Genomic DNA, 17,461 nt, shown 5'->3' with positions numbered 1-17,461 from the left:
AGATAAGAAATTAACTAAATTGGAAAAGCCAGACGGACACGCCCTCATGCAAATATATCTGGTCCCGCCCCACTGGAAGCGGCGTAGACGCCCTAGGAAGCCCAGAGCTGGGCCAGCGCGAGTCGCTTGTGCGCGTGCGCACTGGTACGGGAAGTCAACGCTGCAAGGACTAAGAACCGAGCGCGATCCCTTGTGCCCCAGCAATGGCGGGAGCGGTTTCGCTGTTGTGTGTGTTGTGGCTGCTGCTTGTGTCTGCGTTAGTCGGGGTTCTTGGAGAGTGCCCCAGCCGCCACCACACGGCACACCCAGGTACCAGCAAGGGCTGCTGGAGGGAGGCTGGGACTGCCTGGGCGGAGTCGCCGCTGTGCTGATGGCTCTCTGCCCTCCCTCTGCAGGGCACTGCGCCCAGGTCGGCCCTGGGGCCACCGAACCCTGGCAGCGACTGCCGCCCAAGGACCAGCGCGAGCCTGCCCGGGCGCTACCTTGGGGGGCGCTATACACCGCGGGCGTCGTGGCCTTTGTGCTTTACAAGTGTTTGCAGGTGCGGTACGGCCGTGAGTGGGGTGCCCCGGGCCTAAATCTCCCACGGGGGCGCCATGGTACCAAAACCAAGATACCAATTGCCGACTGTCCGTAAAACATACAGTAGTTCCTTGGCTTTCCCACAAGTGCTTTTGTTTTTGTTTTCTCCTTTGGTGGTATTGAAGATTGAACCCAGGGCCTTTGCACTGAGCTACATCCCATCTTTATTTATTTTTTAAAATAAGGCCTCGCTAAGTCGCTAAATTGCCCGGGGTGCCACAGTATAAGGATCGAGAAGTAATGGATGTGAAGGGCGCCTGGTAAATACAGAGTGACCGTCACATTTAATCTTCCCACAATCCAGTGAAGAGCAGTCCTTTGCTTGGGGTCACCCACTCAGTTACTAATGGAGCTGAGATTTTAACCCAACTAGTGTCTAAACTACTTAAGTGCGGTTCCTGGCGAGGTTCCAAACTTGGCACAAGTGGTTGATTGCTGCAGCTACAGTGTGTCTGAGCAGTCTCAGGTTTTCCTTAAGAGGCCCTGAAAAGTGACACATTTTGGTGGATTGAAACTGTTGAAATGGAAAGTAGTACCACCCAGGGCTTTATCTTCAGCCCTGATCCTATCACTTACTAGGTTAAGGAAATAAGAGGGTTGAACTAACTTGGAGATGATATGAAATTAGAAGAGGTAGCTAAAAATGATCCCAAGTAGACTTGATAGGCGAAGATGAATGATTTTAATGATGAAATTTCACAAGGATAGATTAAACTCAGTTCTTGGATCCAAGTACAGGTCAGGAAGAAACATAACTTAGTAGATGTGAAAAACTTCCAGCTACTATGTAAATTCATTATGTGATATGACAACTTCCCAAATCAGTGCTCAGAACAAAGTATTGTGCTTCATCTGCTGATCAGAACACTAGGAGAATTTTATTCTCACGAAGGTACTGCTTTAAGAGCACTTACATGCTCAATAAAGCAACCAGAGAAAAAACATGAATTGGGCACTAATAGAAAAGGTTGAAGATTTTATACCACAAACTCTGGAGAAGTGTTGGGGTTGTGGCTCATTGGTAGAGCAGAGGCCCTGGGTTTGATCCCCAGCGAACACAGACACACACACACACACACACACACACACATTCTCACACAAGACAGGTAGGAAGGAGTACGACCATTGTCTTCAAATTCCTGAGGGGCTATCATGTTGAAGAGACACATTATTTGGAGAGCTCTAATCCCTAATCAGCATCATGGAAAGAAGATAAAGATTTTGGCTTTGTATATGAACTATCTGACAATCAGCTTTATCAAACTGGAAGAGAGTTGCTCATTCCTGGAAATGTTTCAGCAGTGATCACATGTGGGGCATATTGGTATGTTATGTGAAGAGCTGGACTGGAAATGATTGATTTTTTTTGGTACTGGGGATTGAACTCAGGACCTTGTGCTCGTGAGGCAGGCACAGTGCCACTGAGCTAAATCCCTGGCCCTGGAAATGATTCTGATTTTTTTGAGCTAAAAACTCAATTGTTTTCTCCACCGAAAACTCTGCTTCTCTCCTTATTGGCTTTGGAAACTGAGGTGCTAGAGCAGAACCTTGTTGCTGCAGTATTGCCCTTTCCTTCTTCTACAACAGGGCAAAGATGAGGTTGCAGTTCTCCAAGAAGAGAAAGGCAAGAAGGAATCACTGCAGTCAGGTAAGTTAAACTGTGCTTGGTGGGGAGATTGGTGGAGAGATTGGGGAAAGCAGAATATAAATAACCCCCCCCCTTTCCCTTATCTCCAGAGCAAGAGCTGGCCCAGCTGACACAACAGCTGGCTCAGACAGAGCAGCACCTGAACGTCCTGATGGCCCAGCTGGACCCCCTTTTTGAGCAGTGAGAATTTGGTGGGGGGTGGGGGGATTGTGCTGGGTGGGAAATTCAGGGACAGACTGGGCAGGTTCTGAGTGGGTATTTCTGCAGTGTGACTACTCTGGTTGGAACTGAGCGGGAGCTTTTGGACAAGAAACTACAGACCATTCACCAGCTTCTCCAAGACTGCAAGCCAGAAAACAGTGTGGAGGCTCCAGAGTCAGGTAAAGAGTTGGAAGTTGAATCTGGTGAGGGTAAGATAAAGTCCCAGAAATTGGAGCATGCTGATCTTTGCCTTCACAGAGGCCAGCATACCTTTTCCTGAGGATTTACGAATAAAGGAGGAGGAGGAGGAGGAAGAGGAAGAGGCTGGTGACAGTCAGGCCTGGAAGGAACCTGTAAACTGGAACACACAGACATGGAACCTAGCTACTTCCTGGCAACTAGAGCAAGGGGTAAGGAAAAGATGCACCAAGCCTGTGACAAAGAGTCCCAGGCACAGCTCCAGCCAGGAAGGAAGGACAACCACTGAAGGTCTAGTAAAACCAAGTCTATTCCTGTGACTGGATGCTCCTGTGCACTATTCCCTCCCAGTTGATCATACACCCATACTAGGTGACTAAGGACAGCCAGGCCTCCTTGAAAAGCTTTCCTTATTAGGACAAAAGCGGCTTCCTTCCAGAATGAGAGCAGAGCAGACAGAGGGAGCTCCAGTTCTCTTCCTTGTATTACTGAGGCTACCAGCCTTCACAACCCAGAAATCCCTTTTCTCATAGCTGAGACAGAACAGTCTTTCAAAAGAAAAAAAACAAAAACCAAAAAAACTTTATTAAAATCCAGTGGGAAAATAAATTATATCACAACATAAAAATAAAAATAGTCACAATTCCAAAGTTGCAATCTTGATAAACAACTGGTTATAGACAGCATGAGCGTATGAGTCCCAAAGCCCCTCATCTGTGTCACAGGGGCTGGTCCAGATTATTTATAGTCATTTGGGTCACAGTTGATTTCCTAATTCTTAAGAGCTGGTCTGATGACCCAGAGTAGTTTGGCAAACACACAATGACCCTTGTCAAGCTAGGAAAGGTCTCACTTTGTTTAGTGCTTTAGAAGATCTGTACTGGCTCTGCCCTATCCCTGAAGTGTCCTGAATTCTGGAATTTGTAAGGTTCTTCTAGTTCTTCTGGCTGCTATGGAAAGAAAACAGTTCAGGCACTAGCAAGAGCACTCTTCAGACATAGTCACGGGCAGGGTTGGGGCCGGTCACAGGCAGATGTAGGATCAAGCTAATATCAGACTTGCTCATTTCTAGTCATGGGACTTGCACAGCACTCTTCTGTGTGAAGACACAACTTACCTGATAGCCAAAGCCAGACTCTGGTACCAGTGTGACAGCTCTTCCTGGTCTGTGGACATAAGCAGTAGCTTCTCACGAGGGAAGGACAGCTAGAGAGAGACCACCACTTAGTGCATAGCTTAGAAAATTCCAGGCTAACCACACCCAACTCATTGGAATATTTAATGTGTTTCTATCAGACATCTTATAGGTTTAAATTTTTGTATGCTTCTTGATTTATTTAGTAATGTGGGGTTATGTTCTTTTGGGGTTTCCTGTATTAAGTTGTTACTTTTGTGTATTTGTTCTTTCATTGGCTCTGATTTAATAGATGTCTAGGTTTTCTCCTTGTAAAAAAAAATCATTCTGGGGCCAGGGATTTAGCTCAGTGGTTCCACCACCTGCCTCGCAAGCGCAAGGTCCCAAGTTCGATCCCTGGTACCAAAAAAAAAAATAATAATAATTCCAGGCTAAAGCCCTCATTGTTTCCATGGAGGTAATTCAGGGATGAGATGAGAAATATGAACCCCAACCCTCAGCTATCCTCTCTGTATCCTGACGTTCCCATGAGGAGGGACTCAGGCCAAGGAGGTAAACCAGTCCATAAGCATTGGAAATATATTTTGCAACTAATGTCCCCACCTATTACTTACGCTGAGCAATCCCCCACAAGGACCTCCTGAGTGACCAAAGACCCTGCAGAGTAGACACTGGGCCATGGGGTAGAGGGCCCTGCAGGCAAAGGTGCCACTCTTCAGCAGGTGCAATGAGGGTCGGGGCTTGGCCATGAGAAGCACATCAGAGAAGAGGAAAAACATACGAGGCCGAGGCTCCCCAGTGGGAGGCACCACCAACAGCCAGCCCTGGCGTAGGAACCAGCGTCCTGGAGAATGGAAGGGCCGTTATCCATGGGACTAGAAGGAAAGGGAGGCTGAGGAAATGGGGTATGTGCTGGCTCTGTAGAGGAAGAGGTGAGTAAGCACCGAGCAGTTGAGGATTAAAGGGGAAGTACATGGTCTACCTGAGGTAAGCCCCTTCGCCTGGCGTCCACTGAGCAAAGCCTGGACACGCCGAAGGTGCTGATCATTCTTCTGTTTCTGATCAATGGTGTGGACTCTCTGGGCGGTTTCACTTACCAGCCGGGCAGCCCCTGGAATAGCATCCTCCACATCACTCCCAATATAGTTTTGACTTTGGGCGACTGATGGTGGTAAAAGAGGCTATTCTGGAGGGGATCTGGGTTGGGGGCTTAATCTCTTGAAGAAAAGATAAACAAGGACACTATACATATTAATGGAAGATAAAGACATACCAGACTCAGGGAGGGCAAAACTAGACAGGGATACTGGAGAGGAGCAAGAACCTACGTGTGAGCTGCTGGTGGTCAGGGCTGTTGGGACCTGTGTTTTCAGCCAAAGCAATGACGAGATTCTCATACCTGGAATTGGACAGTAAGAATAAGAAGTAGAGCCGGGGATTTAGCTCAGTGGCGCCTCACCTGCCTTGCAAGCGCAAGGTCCTGAGTTCGATATCCCCAGTACCAAAAAAAAAGTAGAGCAAATCTCCCTCTGCCTGTGCTTGACAAGATCAGTCTACCCACATTATTCATTTGCAGGGCCTGGAAAGATCTGCTGTGGATACTGTATTCCCTTCCATCTGGGACTCAGAGCCTGGGCTCACACACTGAAAAGTCAATGGCAGACCATAGTTCAGAGGTCAGATCAGAAGATGGTAAATTAAACCAAGGAGGATGCCAGCCCTTAGCTCATTACCAGGGATTGAAATTGTAGCTGGGTGTGATGGCGCATGCCTGTAATAATCCCAGCTGTTAGGAGGCTGAGGCAGGAGGATCACTGAGAGTTGGGATCGCTGGGATACATAGCAACGCCCTGTCTCGGAAAAAACAAAAACAAAAGCTGGGGGCTCAGTGGTTTTGCCACCAGCTGCGCAAGGGCAAGGACCCGAGTTTGATCCCTGGTACCAAAAAACTAGTGCAGACTGGTCCCTTCTCTCCAAATACCCCATTTCAGGCCCTAGTGCAGACCCTCTCGCCTTAATATAAAGTTCCACAGTCACATGCCTGAGACTGCTGATCTGAGTACTCCTCTGGCTTCACAGTTACCCTGGGAAATTTGGCCCAAGAGTGGCAGGGGGTTGGGATAGACTCCATGTCTTCTCACAAAGGTGAGGCCCGGTTATACCGTCTCAAGAGGTTGGTTTGAGTTAAAGGGATTCACTCACTGATGGAGCCGCTGCAGAGGCAGAAGGAGCAGGTCCTGTAGCTGAAGGCCTCCAAACTGAGGGCGGCCTTCCTGAAGCTTCACAAACTTTCGGAAACGTTTGTTTTTCTTTAGCTGCTCCTAGAGTGAGGGAGAAAGAGATTGGGCAGCAAGGAGAGAAGCCACTCCTATTGTGTTCATCTGTGTACACATCTCCAGGCTTCAGTAAGCCATGTGCTCCTGAGAGAAACCTGGTCTCCCTGCTGGGAACTTAGTCCAGCTCTATAAATGCAGGAACTGTATGAAGGAAGAGTAAGAGAAGATGTAGGACGCAAACAAAGAAAGGGGGATGGGTTTGAGGTCATTTCCAAGTTACCCGTAGGGTGGTCTGGGACCTCTCTGCGTTGGCAGCAAATTGGGTGTAGAGCTCCAGGTGGAGGCAAAAGCCTTCTAGCCCCTGTCCCCAGTGTCCTCCTTCCAGGTAGGGAAGCAGTTCTCTGTGTGGGAAAAAACAATAAAAGGGCAACCCAAGAACTACTCGAGCACACCCTCATTTAATTCTTAAAACCCTGACCCGGAGGTAATGTTATTGCCCCATTTTGCAGATGGTGAAGAGGGCAGGCACTGGGCCAAGGCCACAGGTGGGAAAATCGACTCCGACATGAACCTGTGATTCTGCGCTTGTGCCAGAGACAAAGCCCTCCCTCTTCTCCTTGTGGTCTTTCCACTCACAGGCTTGCGCCGTAAATGAGCTCCCAGCACCCAAACAGAGCCTGGCGCTCTGGAGGCGGCAGGGTCCCCTTGGCTTTCAGGATCCCCAAGAAGTACTGTGGAAGGAGAGAACACAGGGATCTGAGTCTGGAGAAAAAGCCCAAAGCCATGGTGCAGGCAGAAAGTGTAGCGTCAGCCCGAGCTCTCTACATGCAGGCAGACCGTCCAAGACCTACCATACTCGGGGTCACCGATCTCAGAGACCCTCCCACACCCTGGGCCTGCCGCCCCATCCCGGGAGGCCCGCACCGTGTCCACTAGCCCCAGTTGTTCCTGGTAGCGCCGCTCAGTCTCCAACAGCTCCCGGGCAGTGCAGGCGCGTTTCCGCTCCCAACGAGCACGCTGCTCCAGCAGCGGGCACCGCGCGCCAGTGCCGGGGCTCGCCATTGCCTGACCAACCAAGGCCTGGACGCTTCCGGCTGCAGCCCGCCAGAGATTCAAATCCCAACAGCTCCAGGGGCGGAGCAGCGGGGCTGCAGCCGGGAGCAGAGCGCAGGACTGAGCACGCTCAACGACCGCCGGCCCCACCCGGTCTCCTCGGCCTCGGGCCGCCCCACCGTAAGGGCGGCGCTGTGGGCTCGGGCCCGGTGGGGCAGGGTGGGGTTGAGGTCTGGCTCACCTCTGCGCAGCACTAAGTTGGGAAGCAGCCAGGATTTAAGAGTCCAGAAACTCGGGAGGTACAGCCATTGGCAGAGCCTTAGTTCCCTATCTGTAGAAGTGGGAATGGGGAGATAATTAGGGTACATATTCCGTCCTGGTCCATGCCAGACACTGAGGGTTCAGTCATTCCCAATGCTTTCACTACTTAGGAACATTCTGGGCCCTAGGCAGTTTAGCTTTTGAGCTACTGTTGTTTTTCATTTCACACTGACGCAAAACTTAGCCAGCTAGCTTCTGGCAGCCGTCAGTAATTAACATAGTAGTTTGGATCTGCTGTAATTCTGGTCCAAAGCAAAAGCTTTGAGTTGATTAGTCTGTGTGCCTTGTCAAAAATAAAATATACCAAGGGCTGGAGATTTAGCTCAGTGGTTCTGCCGCCTGCCTTGCAAGCACAAGGTCCTGAGTTCCATCCTCGGTACCAAAAATAAATTTTAATAAACAAACAAACAAACAAATAAATAATATACTGGCCGGGGATTTAGCTCAGTGGTTCTGCTACCTGTCTTGCAAGCACGAGGTCCCAAGTTCGATCCCTGGTGCCTAAAATAAGATAAAATATACCAGATTTTTCTAACTTAGGCCTTTTGAAACATTGAAAGTAGCCCTGGAAGGTAAATTGACAGTGCCATTTTGTTAGTATGTGTCAGAAATCTTCAAATGTGCCTACATTTTAGACCCAAGATTGCACCCTGAATGGTTATGTGGAGAAATACATGTACCACGATAGCTGCCAAATGTTTATAACAACAGAAAATTGGAAATCATCTAAATGTCTAGTGCTAAAGAACTGGTTAGCAAAAGTATGGTACAGACATTTGAAGAAATAATATAAAAATGTTAAAAATGATGTAATAAAAAAGCTACCAAGCCAGGTGTGGTGGCGCCCTCCTGAAATCCCAGCACTCTGAGAGGCTGAGGCAGAAGGATAACAAGTTCGAGCACAGCCTGGAAAACTTAGCAAGACCCTGTCTCAAAAAATGGGCTGGGAAAAAAAATGAGCTGGAGGTACAGGTCACTTTGAAAGTCCTGGGCTCAATCTACAGTACCCTCCCCTCCACTAAAAGCTATTTATGTGGGAAAACATACAAATTAAATTGCTGAGAGGAAAAAAGCAAGCTACAAAGATGCATGTAAAATGATCCCCTTTGTATAAAAATATATAGGACTGGGGATTTAGCGCAGTGCCACTGCACCTGCCTCGAAAGAGCAAGGTCCTGAGTTGGATCCCTGGTACCAGAAAAAAAATGTACACACACACACACACACACAGAGAGAGAGAGAGAGAGAGAGAGAGAGAGAGAGAGAGAGAGAGAGAGAGATTGGAAGGCTAAACAAAAACAAATTTTTCATCTCTGGGTGATGAGACTGAAGATAATTGAACAAATATGTATTTAGTACCCAACCTGTGCCAGGTAGTGAATCACTGAGGCTAAAGGTATGAACAAACAGGGTAACTTTTTAAATTCCCTCAAATTTTTCTTCACCTTTTCCAAGAATTCTGCATTAAGCATGCATTATTTTGTAATTAGAAAATTATTTCATATCAAGAAACAAAATGTAAGAGAGAAACTTTAGACCCCATTCCAAACATTTTGGACTCAGGAATCTGGGCTCCAAGCCAAGAATCAGGAAATTGTCAGGGTTCTGAGCTCCCCTCCAGCTCTGACATTCTAAGAATTCTGAGAATGGAAAAATGCTGGGCTTAGGAAAAACTTAAAGGTCTTGGATGGAGAAAAATGAGAGTTTGTACAGACTGTGTCTTACATTTAGATACCAAGAAAACTGTTGACACCAGATAGGAGGACTGGTTATAATATCTCAAATAATGAGTAACAGTCACACTAACAGCTCAAGTAAGGAAGAGGGAAGATAATCCCATGGTAAGCAGTATCACTGTGAGCCCAGGAGATGAGAAAAAAGCACAATGCCTGGGGCACCACTGGTGATGGGTGTGTGTGATTATGGTGCCCATGTGTGAGCATGTTTGAGTGGATGGAAGAAGAGTGGGGAAATCAGCACAGGTTGGGATGGGGTTGGGGAGCACCCAACTCAAGGAAGAACAGGGCAAAGCTAAGGAGATACATTGAGAACATTCTGTGCATGAAGACATCTTGTGTATTTTCTCCATTTCAGTTTTACCACATTGTTAATAGACTAAATGGTGTTCCCAATAAGACATGTCCATGTCCATCTCAAAACCCCCAGAGCATGTCAATGGGTGGAAGATGGGTAGAGAAAAGTCTTTGCAGATATAATTAAGGATTTTGAAAAGAGATCTTAGATTATCTCAGTGGGCCTTAAATCCAATGACAAATGTCTATAAGAGATGCCTTAAGGGGCATGGTGGTACACATCTGTAATACCAGCACTCAGGAGGCTGATGCAAGAGGATTGCCGCAAGTTCGAGACTGGTCTGGGCTACCTTGTGAGTTCAAGGCCAGCCTAAAGTACATAGTGAGACCCTAACCTATCTTTAAAAAAAAAAAAAAAGACACCACATGGAGAGATACAAGGACAAGAGGAAAAGGCCATGTGAAGAAGGCAGATATTATAGTTATGCAGCCATAAGCAGAGGAGTCACCAGATTCTGGAAGAGGCAAGAAAAGATTTTTCACTAAAACCTTCAGATGGAGCCTGCCCCTGCCCACAACTTGATTTCAGACTTCTGGTTTCCAGAACTGTGAGAGAATATATTTCTGTTGTTTGTTTTTGTTTTTTTGAGAGTCTCAAGTGTAGTTCAGATTGGCCTTAAACTATGTAGCTCAGGCAGGCCTCGAACTCATGGCAATCCTCCTGCCTTAGCCTCCCAAGTGCTGGGATTACAGGCACATGCCACCACACCTGGCTCTATTTCTGTTGTTTTAAGACACTTAGTTTGTGATAATCTGTTATGGCAGCCCTAGGAAACTACTGATACAGATGGTGCATTTGGCCCAGACTACAAGTCAGCCTCAGGGCCTCAATAGGACTCTGATCTGTCTTTGTTCCCAATCCATAGCTGGAGAGAAAGGGACTTTTCTCTTTCTACCCCACCAATGAACAGCTCCCTCCTCTGCAAACTCAGGGCTAGTCAGAAACATGTTTTAGTAACGTGTTCCTCAGTGTTTGAAAACACAGACCCTAATGACCAAAGGCATAGCCTTATACAACTGCAGAGTGTTCCTACACCAGCTGGCGAGTGCACTAGTTGGTTAGTCTTGAGTACACTCTGTCCTAACCTGAAGACACTCCAGACACAAGAACTCTGGGAGCTCAGAAGTGTTTTGGGGTTTGGCAGACTCCCATCTGTGAAGGCATGATTCAGGAACTAAATACATATCTCTACCCAAACAAGAGAATTGGCCACACAGACAGAGAGCTAAGGAAGAAACAAAGCTGTAGAGAAGACATTTGGAATATTAGCTGTAACAGAGTGCTACCTCTACCTTATAGGCAGATTCGCGCTCTGAAATACCAAGAGAAAGCCCCAGAGATGGTGAAAAAGGATCCACATAAAGATATGCAAATAAACATTGCAACGCTGGAGAGAAATACTCAAAAGACCAAAATGTTTAGAATATTTGGTAAGAGGAAAAAATGAACAAAAACTGAGATTGATATTGAAGAAAGATATCCAGCTATACAGCTCCAAACACTAGCATGGTGGGGCTAGTGTCTCCCATGGGGCTCTGCTCCCATGACTTCTCCCACCTCAATTTGATTATGTTATAGCTTAGATCTAAAATATCCCACAAAGCCTCATGTGCTCATAGGTGGGGTTTATGACAGGTGACTGGATTATGAGAGTGGTATAGCTGACTTGCAAACAGATTTTGGTACCAGGAGTAGGGTCATTGCTGTGACACTACCTGAGCATGTGATTCAAAAGTCTTTGGAACTGGCTTGTGAGTGGAGTTTGGAAAGATTTGGAGTTGCTGGCTGGCTGGAGAAGCAGTCCTAGAATGTAGAAGCTGAACTTGATGGGTCAAAGCTCAGACTAGAATGCTGATAAAAAGGCAGATGTTAAAGACAAAGCTCAGGAGTTTCAGTTGGGAAGAAAGACACTATTGGTAGTTGGACTTGAGATCATACGTGTTATGATCTGGCAGAAAATTTGTCAACATTTTCCTCAGCCACCACACCTGGCTCCATTTCTGTTTTTGTTGTTGTTGTTGTTGTTATTGTTTTTGTTTTGAGACAGGGTCTCACTATGTATTTAAAGCTGGCCTTGGACTCACTACGTAGCCCAGGTCAGCCTTGAACTCACCTGAGTGCTGGAATTACAGGCATGTGCCACTACGCCCCGGCTTCTGTTGTTTAAAGACACCTAGTTTGTGGTAATTTGACATTGCAGGAGACTGAGATTAAGGACAGTGGACTAATCTGGGGGAGGAAATTTCAAGACAGTCCAATATTCAGACTATGGCATGGGTAATGTTGGGGGCTTTTAGCTAGCTTTACATTGAGAATGAAGAACAAATGGCACAGCTGAGTGATTTTAAAGTTGTGAAGCCAGATATGGTGACACATATCTGTAATCCCAGCACTTGGGATGTTGAGGTAGAAGGATCACTGCAATTTCAGCATCAGCCTTGGCTACATAGCAGCTACATTCAAGACAAGCCTGAGCTACAAACTTGGTGAGACTGTTTCAAAAAACAAAACAAAAACAAAAAACAGTTTTGAGTTTCACCAGAAAGGAAGCTCCTGTAATGTTGGGGCCTATAAAGTTGGAGCAGAAGAGAGCTTGACTACTAAAAAGCTTAGCATTAAAAAGAAGCACAGTACTTTGCATCACGGGAATAGAAATGATGCCTTGAAGGCATGTGAGGAACCAACAAGGCCCCACCCTTCACAGGCTCAAAATTGCAAAAATGATTGATTTTGCTTTGAGAAGAGAGCCTCAGTACACCATGCTCAAGAATGGCTGCCTAGGTAATTTGTCCCCCAGGCTTCTGTTCATAGTGCTCAACCATCCAGGGACTTGGAGACCTCTATATCCATGATACAAGGGAGCCTGGCTACTGCTCTGGCCAGCAGCAGACCTTGGTATCATCCACAGAACTTGGGAGGCTGAAGTAAGAGAATTGCAGAGAGTTTGAGGCCAGCCTGGGCTAAATAGTGAGTTCAAGGCACCTTGAAGTACATAGCAATACCGTGTCTCAAAAAACAAACAAACAGGGGTGGGGATTTAGTTCAGTGGCACCATGCCTGCCTCACAAGCTCAAGGTCCAGTTTGATCCCCGGTACCCAAACAAACAAACAATTGCAAGCACAAGGTCCTGAGTTTGATACCCTGTATGGAAAAAAAAAAGAAAGACCACCTAGAATTGTGTGTGTGTGTGTGTGTGTGTGTTGTGTATGTGTGTTGCTGGGGATTGAATCTGGCATGTATACTTGTGCATGCTAGGAAAGTACTCTGCCATTAAGGTATATCCCCAACCTAGTAGAGGCAACCTTGAGTCTTTAACTGACTCCCTTTTAAGATGACCACTTGGAGAACAGCTGTTATTCAGCCATACAAATTTTGTTCCACAATATGACAATCACTCAGAAAAGTCAGGTAATTTTTTTTGAAGCAAAACCTTTATTGGTACACTTTAGATATACATAATGATAATACTCATCATAGGGAATGTGTACCTGTACATGATATATTATGCTTCTTTCTTCCCCATTCACCCCTTTGACCCTTCTTCCCTTCCTTATTTACAAAAAGGTTTTCATTTTTTTCTTCTCTTCTTTTTCCCTTGTTCCTTCTTTTTTCTCCTTTTCCTTCTTTCCCTGTTCCCTTTCTCATTTGAACATTTTCTTCCCATTTCCAAATATGTATTATACATTTTGTTTTATTTCCACTTTTGGTTTCTCACACCAGAGAAACAACGCAGTATTTAAATATGTGTGTCCGATTTATTTACTTAAGAGTATGGTGTCAAGGTCCATCCATTTAGCTAGAAATGTCTCAAGCTTATCTTTCTTTGTGGCAGAGTAGTACTCCATTGTATAAAAAAAACCCCACATCTTCTTTATCCATTTGTTGGTTGATAGACATTTGGGCCATTTCGAAGACTTACCTATTTCAGACTGTGCCATTATAAACATGGGTGTGCATGTATTGCTGTGGTAGGATGCTTTTAATTCTTTCGGGAATATACCAGGAAGAGGAATACCTGGGTTGAATGGAACCTCTAGTTTTAGTTTTTTGAGGAATTTCCACACTGATTTCCACAATGGTTGTACCAGTCTACACTCTCACCAATAGTGGATAGGGGTTCCTTTTTCCCCAGGGCCCTGCCAGCATTTGCTATTGGTTGATTTCTTGATAACAGCCATTCTTTCTGGAGTGAGATAGAATCTCAGTGTTTTAATTTGTATCTCAAATGACCAGTGGTGTTGGAAATTTTTTCATATATTTATTAAGGCAGGTAATTTAGAATGCCATAAAAATTTAATGTCATACCAGGTATGGTGGTACATGCCTGTAATCCCAGCATTCTGGGAGGCTGAGGCAGAAGGATTGCAAGTTTAAGCCCAGTCTGGGCTCCTCAGTGACTTCATGAGACCCTATCTCAAAAAGGGGGGGGGGGTGTAGTGAATGTCACACTCCTAGGACAGTTGTGGTTTGACACACACAGGTCTGACCTGAGCTCCCTGAGAGCAGGAAAGACATCTTAGAGTTTTGTATTTCTCAAGCACCTGGCAGTGTGATCTGCAGAGAGAAAATGTTCTATAATGGCTGCTGAAGAGAACACTGACTCAATCAAATACTGAACCCTGCCCTTAGAGAGATCAAGGCTACTAGGGCAGATAAAATGTCATAAATCACCCTATATGAGTTAGATGGTGGGCCAGTTTAGTATCAAGGGTAATCAAAGAATGGTGGTAGTTCAAAGACACCGCAGATCTCTCTGGACAGGTGTAGAAGGTTCATTAAGAAAGCCTTTCTGGAAGAGATGGCCTGTGAGCTGAGTCTTAAGAAAAGAAGGGACTTATACAAGGGAGAAAGTGAAACTATTTAACACCATAGTGAGTATACAAGCATACAAGCACTGATCCATCAGAGTGGAAGCTGGCTGAGGCACTCAAGTGGGGTCCTGGGACCCCTTACGTTTCAGGCATTACTCCTTTAAATGAGAGATCATGAGGACTTCGGAGTCCCCAGGGAAGAGCTGGGATAGAAGAGGACCCTGGAGCTAGGAGTTGTGGCCATATGACAACAGGATTAGAAGTATTTCGATATATTGATACAACCATACTGGCATGTGCCTACTCAAAGTCCTTAAATATAGACATGAAATGGCCTTATTCTCTTGTGATCTGTCAAAGCCATAGGGGCCTTTTCAGAATGTGAGCTACAGAACAGTCGAGTTCTTTATTCCATGCTGCATCCCTAGGGTCTAGAGCAGTATCTGGAGGGTTGGAGGAAGCTCAATAAAATGTTCATTCAATGGGTGAACTGGGACCACCAAGCCCATTCTAGGTATCTTCTCACTCTTCTACCTCATCTCCCCACCCCCCCATCTGCCCTCCAGTCCATGCTCTTGTTAGTCCTCAGTATGATGGAATATGAAAACTGGATCCTATCACTCTCCTGCTCAAAATATTTGATGTTTCTCTTCACCCAGAATATCATTCTCATTGTTTTTACAAACTGGACTGCTACTTTGTCTTTAAGGTTCTGATCAAATTTTGCCTAATTCTGTAATAACTTGAGTCAGAATTAATCTCTCTCCCCTAAACATAGTATGCAAGTATTTGCCTTCACTCATTGGACTGTGAGCTCCTTAAGGCAGAAACTCTGTCTTATTCATTTCCATAACCCTGGTCCTACCTAGCCTGACACACAGTAGGTGCTAAATAAATACTGAATGCAATAATAGATAGTATTCCAAGGAGTGAGAACTAGATTAGCAACGGTGATGAAAAGTTTGGAGCAAAAAATAGCTTGTGATTAGGAGTGTAGCTTAGTGGTAGAGCACTTGCCTAGAATGTATGAGGCCCCAGGTTTGATCCCCAGCACCACCACAAAAAGAAAAAAAAAGTTTACAAAAATGAATGGTTTTAATCATACCACAGTGATATATGTGCGCCCATGTTTATAGCGAGTGGCACAGTTTGTAATAGCTAAAGCTTGGAAACAGCCCAAATGCCCATCAACCAACAAATGGATAAAGAAGATGTGGATTTTATATACAATGAGTACTACTCTGCCATAAAGAAGGATGAGCTTCGGACATTTCTAGCTAAACAGATGGACCTTGAGACCATACTCTTAAGTGAAATAAATCGTACACACATATTTAAATACTGCATTGTTTCTCTGGTGTGAGAAGCTGAATGTGGAAATAAGGACTGAGATGTATAATGGATGTTGGGAAATGGGAAGAAAGTGTTCAAATGGGAAGGGGGAACAAGGGAGGAGGGAGGGAGAAAGGAAGGAAGAAAAAAAGTGAAAATAGAACAAAATGGAAACAAAGCTTTTGTACATAGGGAGGGGAGGGGTCTTGGGGGATGGGATAAAATAAAATAAAATTTATATTTTAAAAAAGGAATGGTTTAGCCAGTGTGGTGGTGCACACCTGTATCCCAGCACTCAGGAGGCTGAGGCAGGAGGACCACTGTGTGTTTGCGGCCAGCCTGGGCTATATAGTGAGCTCAAGGCCATGCCTGGACTACATAGAGAGACCTTGTCTCAAAAAAGAAAAAAAAATGTATGACTGACCCCAAGTATTGGGAGAGTAGGAGGAAACAAAATGGAAAGGTCTCTTGGATACAAGGCCAGGCTCCCCTCAAACTCAGAATCTTCCTGCCTCAGCCTCCCAAGTCCTGGGATTACATGTGTGCCCCATCACACACAGCTTTGGGTAAGGTTTTGGGGGACCTGGAAATGAGAAGGAAAAAAATGGACATTTTTTTTTCGGTACCGGGGATTGAACTCAGGACCTTGCACTTGTAAGACAGGTGAGGTGCCACTGAGCTATATCCCTGGCCCTAAAATGGACATATTTTGGTAAGCAGTGGGGACCCACTGAAGAGGTTTTTGAGGAGGGGAGTGAAAAGATGAAAAATACATACATTTAGTTTACACCCATCAGTCTCTCTGATACATACACTCAGTGTTCTGTTCATGCTCAAGTTTGCCTCCTACCCATCATCTATCCATCCACCTACTCACCTTCAGACTCCCCTAGCAGCTTGCCCTGCTCCTTGGTTGAGCAGGGATTGCTTTGCCATTCTGCCAGAAGATGCAGGGGCCCCAGCTCTCCCGTCTTTCCCCTTCCCTGCCTGGGACTGGGAAGCAGGCCAGGGTTAGCTGAAGCTGGCTGGCAAGCAGCTGGGTGGTGCCAGGGAGAGCCTATACAGTGCCAGGTGGTGCCTTGGGTTCCAACTTGAGTCTGTAACCCTGATAAGCCTGAGCACACACCTGCCCCTACTCCACCCTCACCCAGGCTTTGATATCGGGGAGGGGGCACAGGGCCAGACAGACCAGTGGAACTTTGATTCCGTCTCTACAAAAGGGCACTCTGAGTCAGCCAACTCCCCTCAAGGCTTGCTCCTCCCCCACCAGGCTCCTGTTTCCGATGCTGCACGTACAGCCCGTACACACCGTGTCTTGGGACACCCCAGTCAGCCACATGGCTTCCCTGTGCCCCAGCCCCTGGCTCCCTCTGTTGATTCCAGCCCCTACTGTGCAACTGCTGCTGTTCCTGCTGCTCCCGGTGCCTGCCCATCCCCAGAGCCTGTCTTGGATGCAGGGGGATCCCTCCATGGAAGGAGGTTCATCCGGGGAAGATGATCCACTGGGGAAGGAGGATCTGCCCAGTGAAGAGGGTCCACCCGGAGGGGTGGATGCACCTGAAGTCCATTCTAAGCCAGGAGAGGAGGAGGGCTCCCTAAAGTTAGAGGATTTACCCACTGTTGAGGCTCCAGAACATACTCAAGGACCCCAGAATAATGGCCACAGGGACCAAAAAGGTAAGTGGTCATCATCCCCCAAATCTAGGCTCCAGTAAGTCCACGCCTACCCTTCCCACGCCCCTTCCCAGGCTGATCATTCAGGAAGGAGCATGTATAGCACTCTAACAGCAGCCTTTCCAGGTGCCCCAT

General features: G+C 46.3%; 3 protein-coding genes across 5 annotated transcripts in view; 2 read left to right on the top strand and 1 right to left on the bottom strand.

Moving 5' to 3' along the window:
* Positions 1–108: 108 nt before the first annotated feature.
* Ccdc107 (coiled-coil domain containing 107) lies at positions 109–15,846 on the top strand. 2 transcript variants are annotated; one of them, XM_087183723.1, is made up of 7 exons: positions 114–309; positions 396–541; positions 2,170–2,230; positions 2,320–2,410; positions 2,498–2,610; positions 2,690–2,841; positions 10,808–15,846. In XM_087183723.1, exons 1-7 carry the CDS (start codon positions 204–206, stop codon positions 10,868–10,870), a joined length of 732 nt encoding a protein of 243 aa, XP_087039849.1. In that variant the 5' UTR covers positions 114–203; the 3' UTR covers positions 10,871–15,846. The 2 variants fall into 2 exon arrangements, with proteins under 2 accessions (XP_004870209.1, XP_087039849.1); XM_004870152.4 differs by lacking the exon at positions 10,808–15,846 and having other exon boundaries at positions 109–309; positions 2,690–3,279.
* Positions 2,720–17,461, top strand: part of Ca9 (carbonic anhydrase 9) — a 32,683-nt gene continuing 17,941 nt past the window's right edge. For both annotated transcript variants that reach the window (XM_021248468.2, XM_004870155.4), the window contains exons 1-2: positions 2,720–2,841; positions 16,923–17,329. In XM_021248468.2, the coding sequence (XP_021104127.1) occupies positions 16,936–17,329 (394 nt within the window). In that variant the 5' untranslated portion in view covers positions 2,720–2,841; positions 16,923–16,935. The remainder of the gene's footprint in view (positions 2,842–16,922; positions 17,330–17,461) is intronic.
* Arhgef39 (Rho guanine nucleotide exchange factor 39) lies at positions 3,191–7,171 on the bottom strand. The gene is made up of 9 exons (XM_021248471.2): positions 6,965–7,171; positions 6,677–6,771; positions 6,321–6,441; positions 5,967–6,085; positions 5,093–5,163; positions 4,747–4,875; positions 4,379–4,608; positions 3,747–3,835; positions 3,191–3,579 (listed from the first exon to the last, which is right to left on the bottom strand). Exons 1-9 carry the CDS (start codon positions 7,100–7,102, stop codon positions 3,564–3,566), a joined length of 1,008 nt encoding a protein of 335 aa, XP_021104130.1. The 5' UTR covers positions 7,103–7,171; the 3' UTR covers positions 3,191–3,563.

This window comes from Heterocephalus glaber, unplaced genomic scaffold, assembly GCF_053883595.1.
Source record: "Heterocephalus glaber isolate CG9 unplaced genomic scaffold, H.glaber_assembly_v1.0 deba00001481, whole genome shotgun sequence".
NCBI lineage: Eukaryota > Metazoa > Chordata > Mammalia > Rodentia > Bathyergidae > Heterocephalus > Heterocephalus glaber.
Note: the sequence above shows the minus strand (reverse complement) of the source record. Positions and strands in the feature narration are given on the sequence as shown.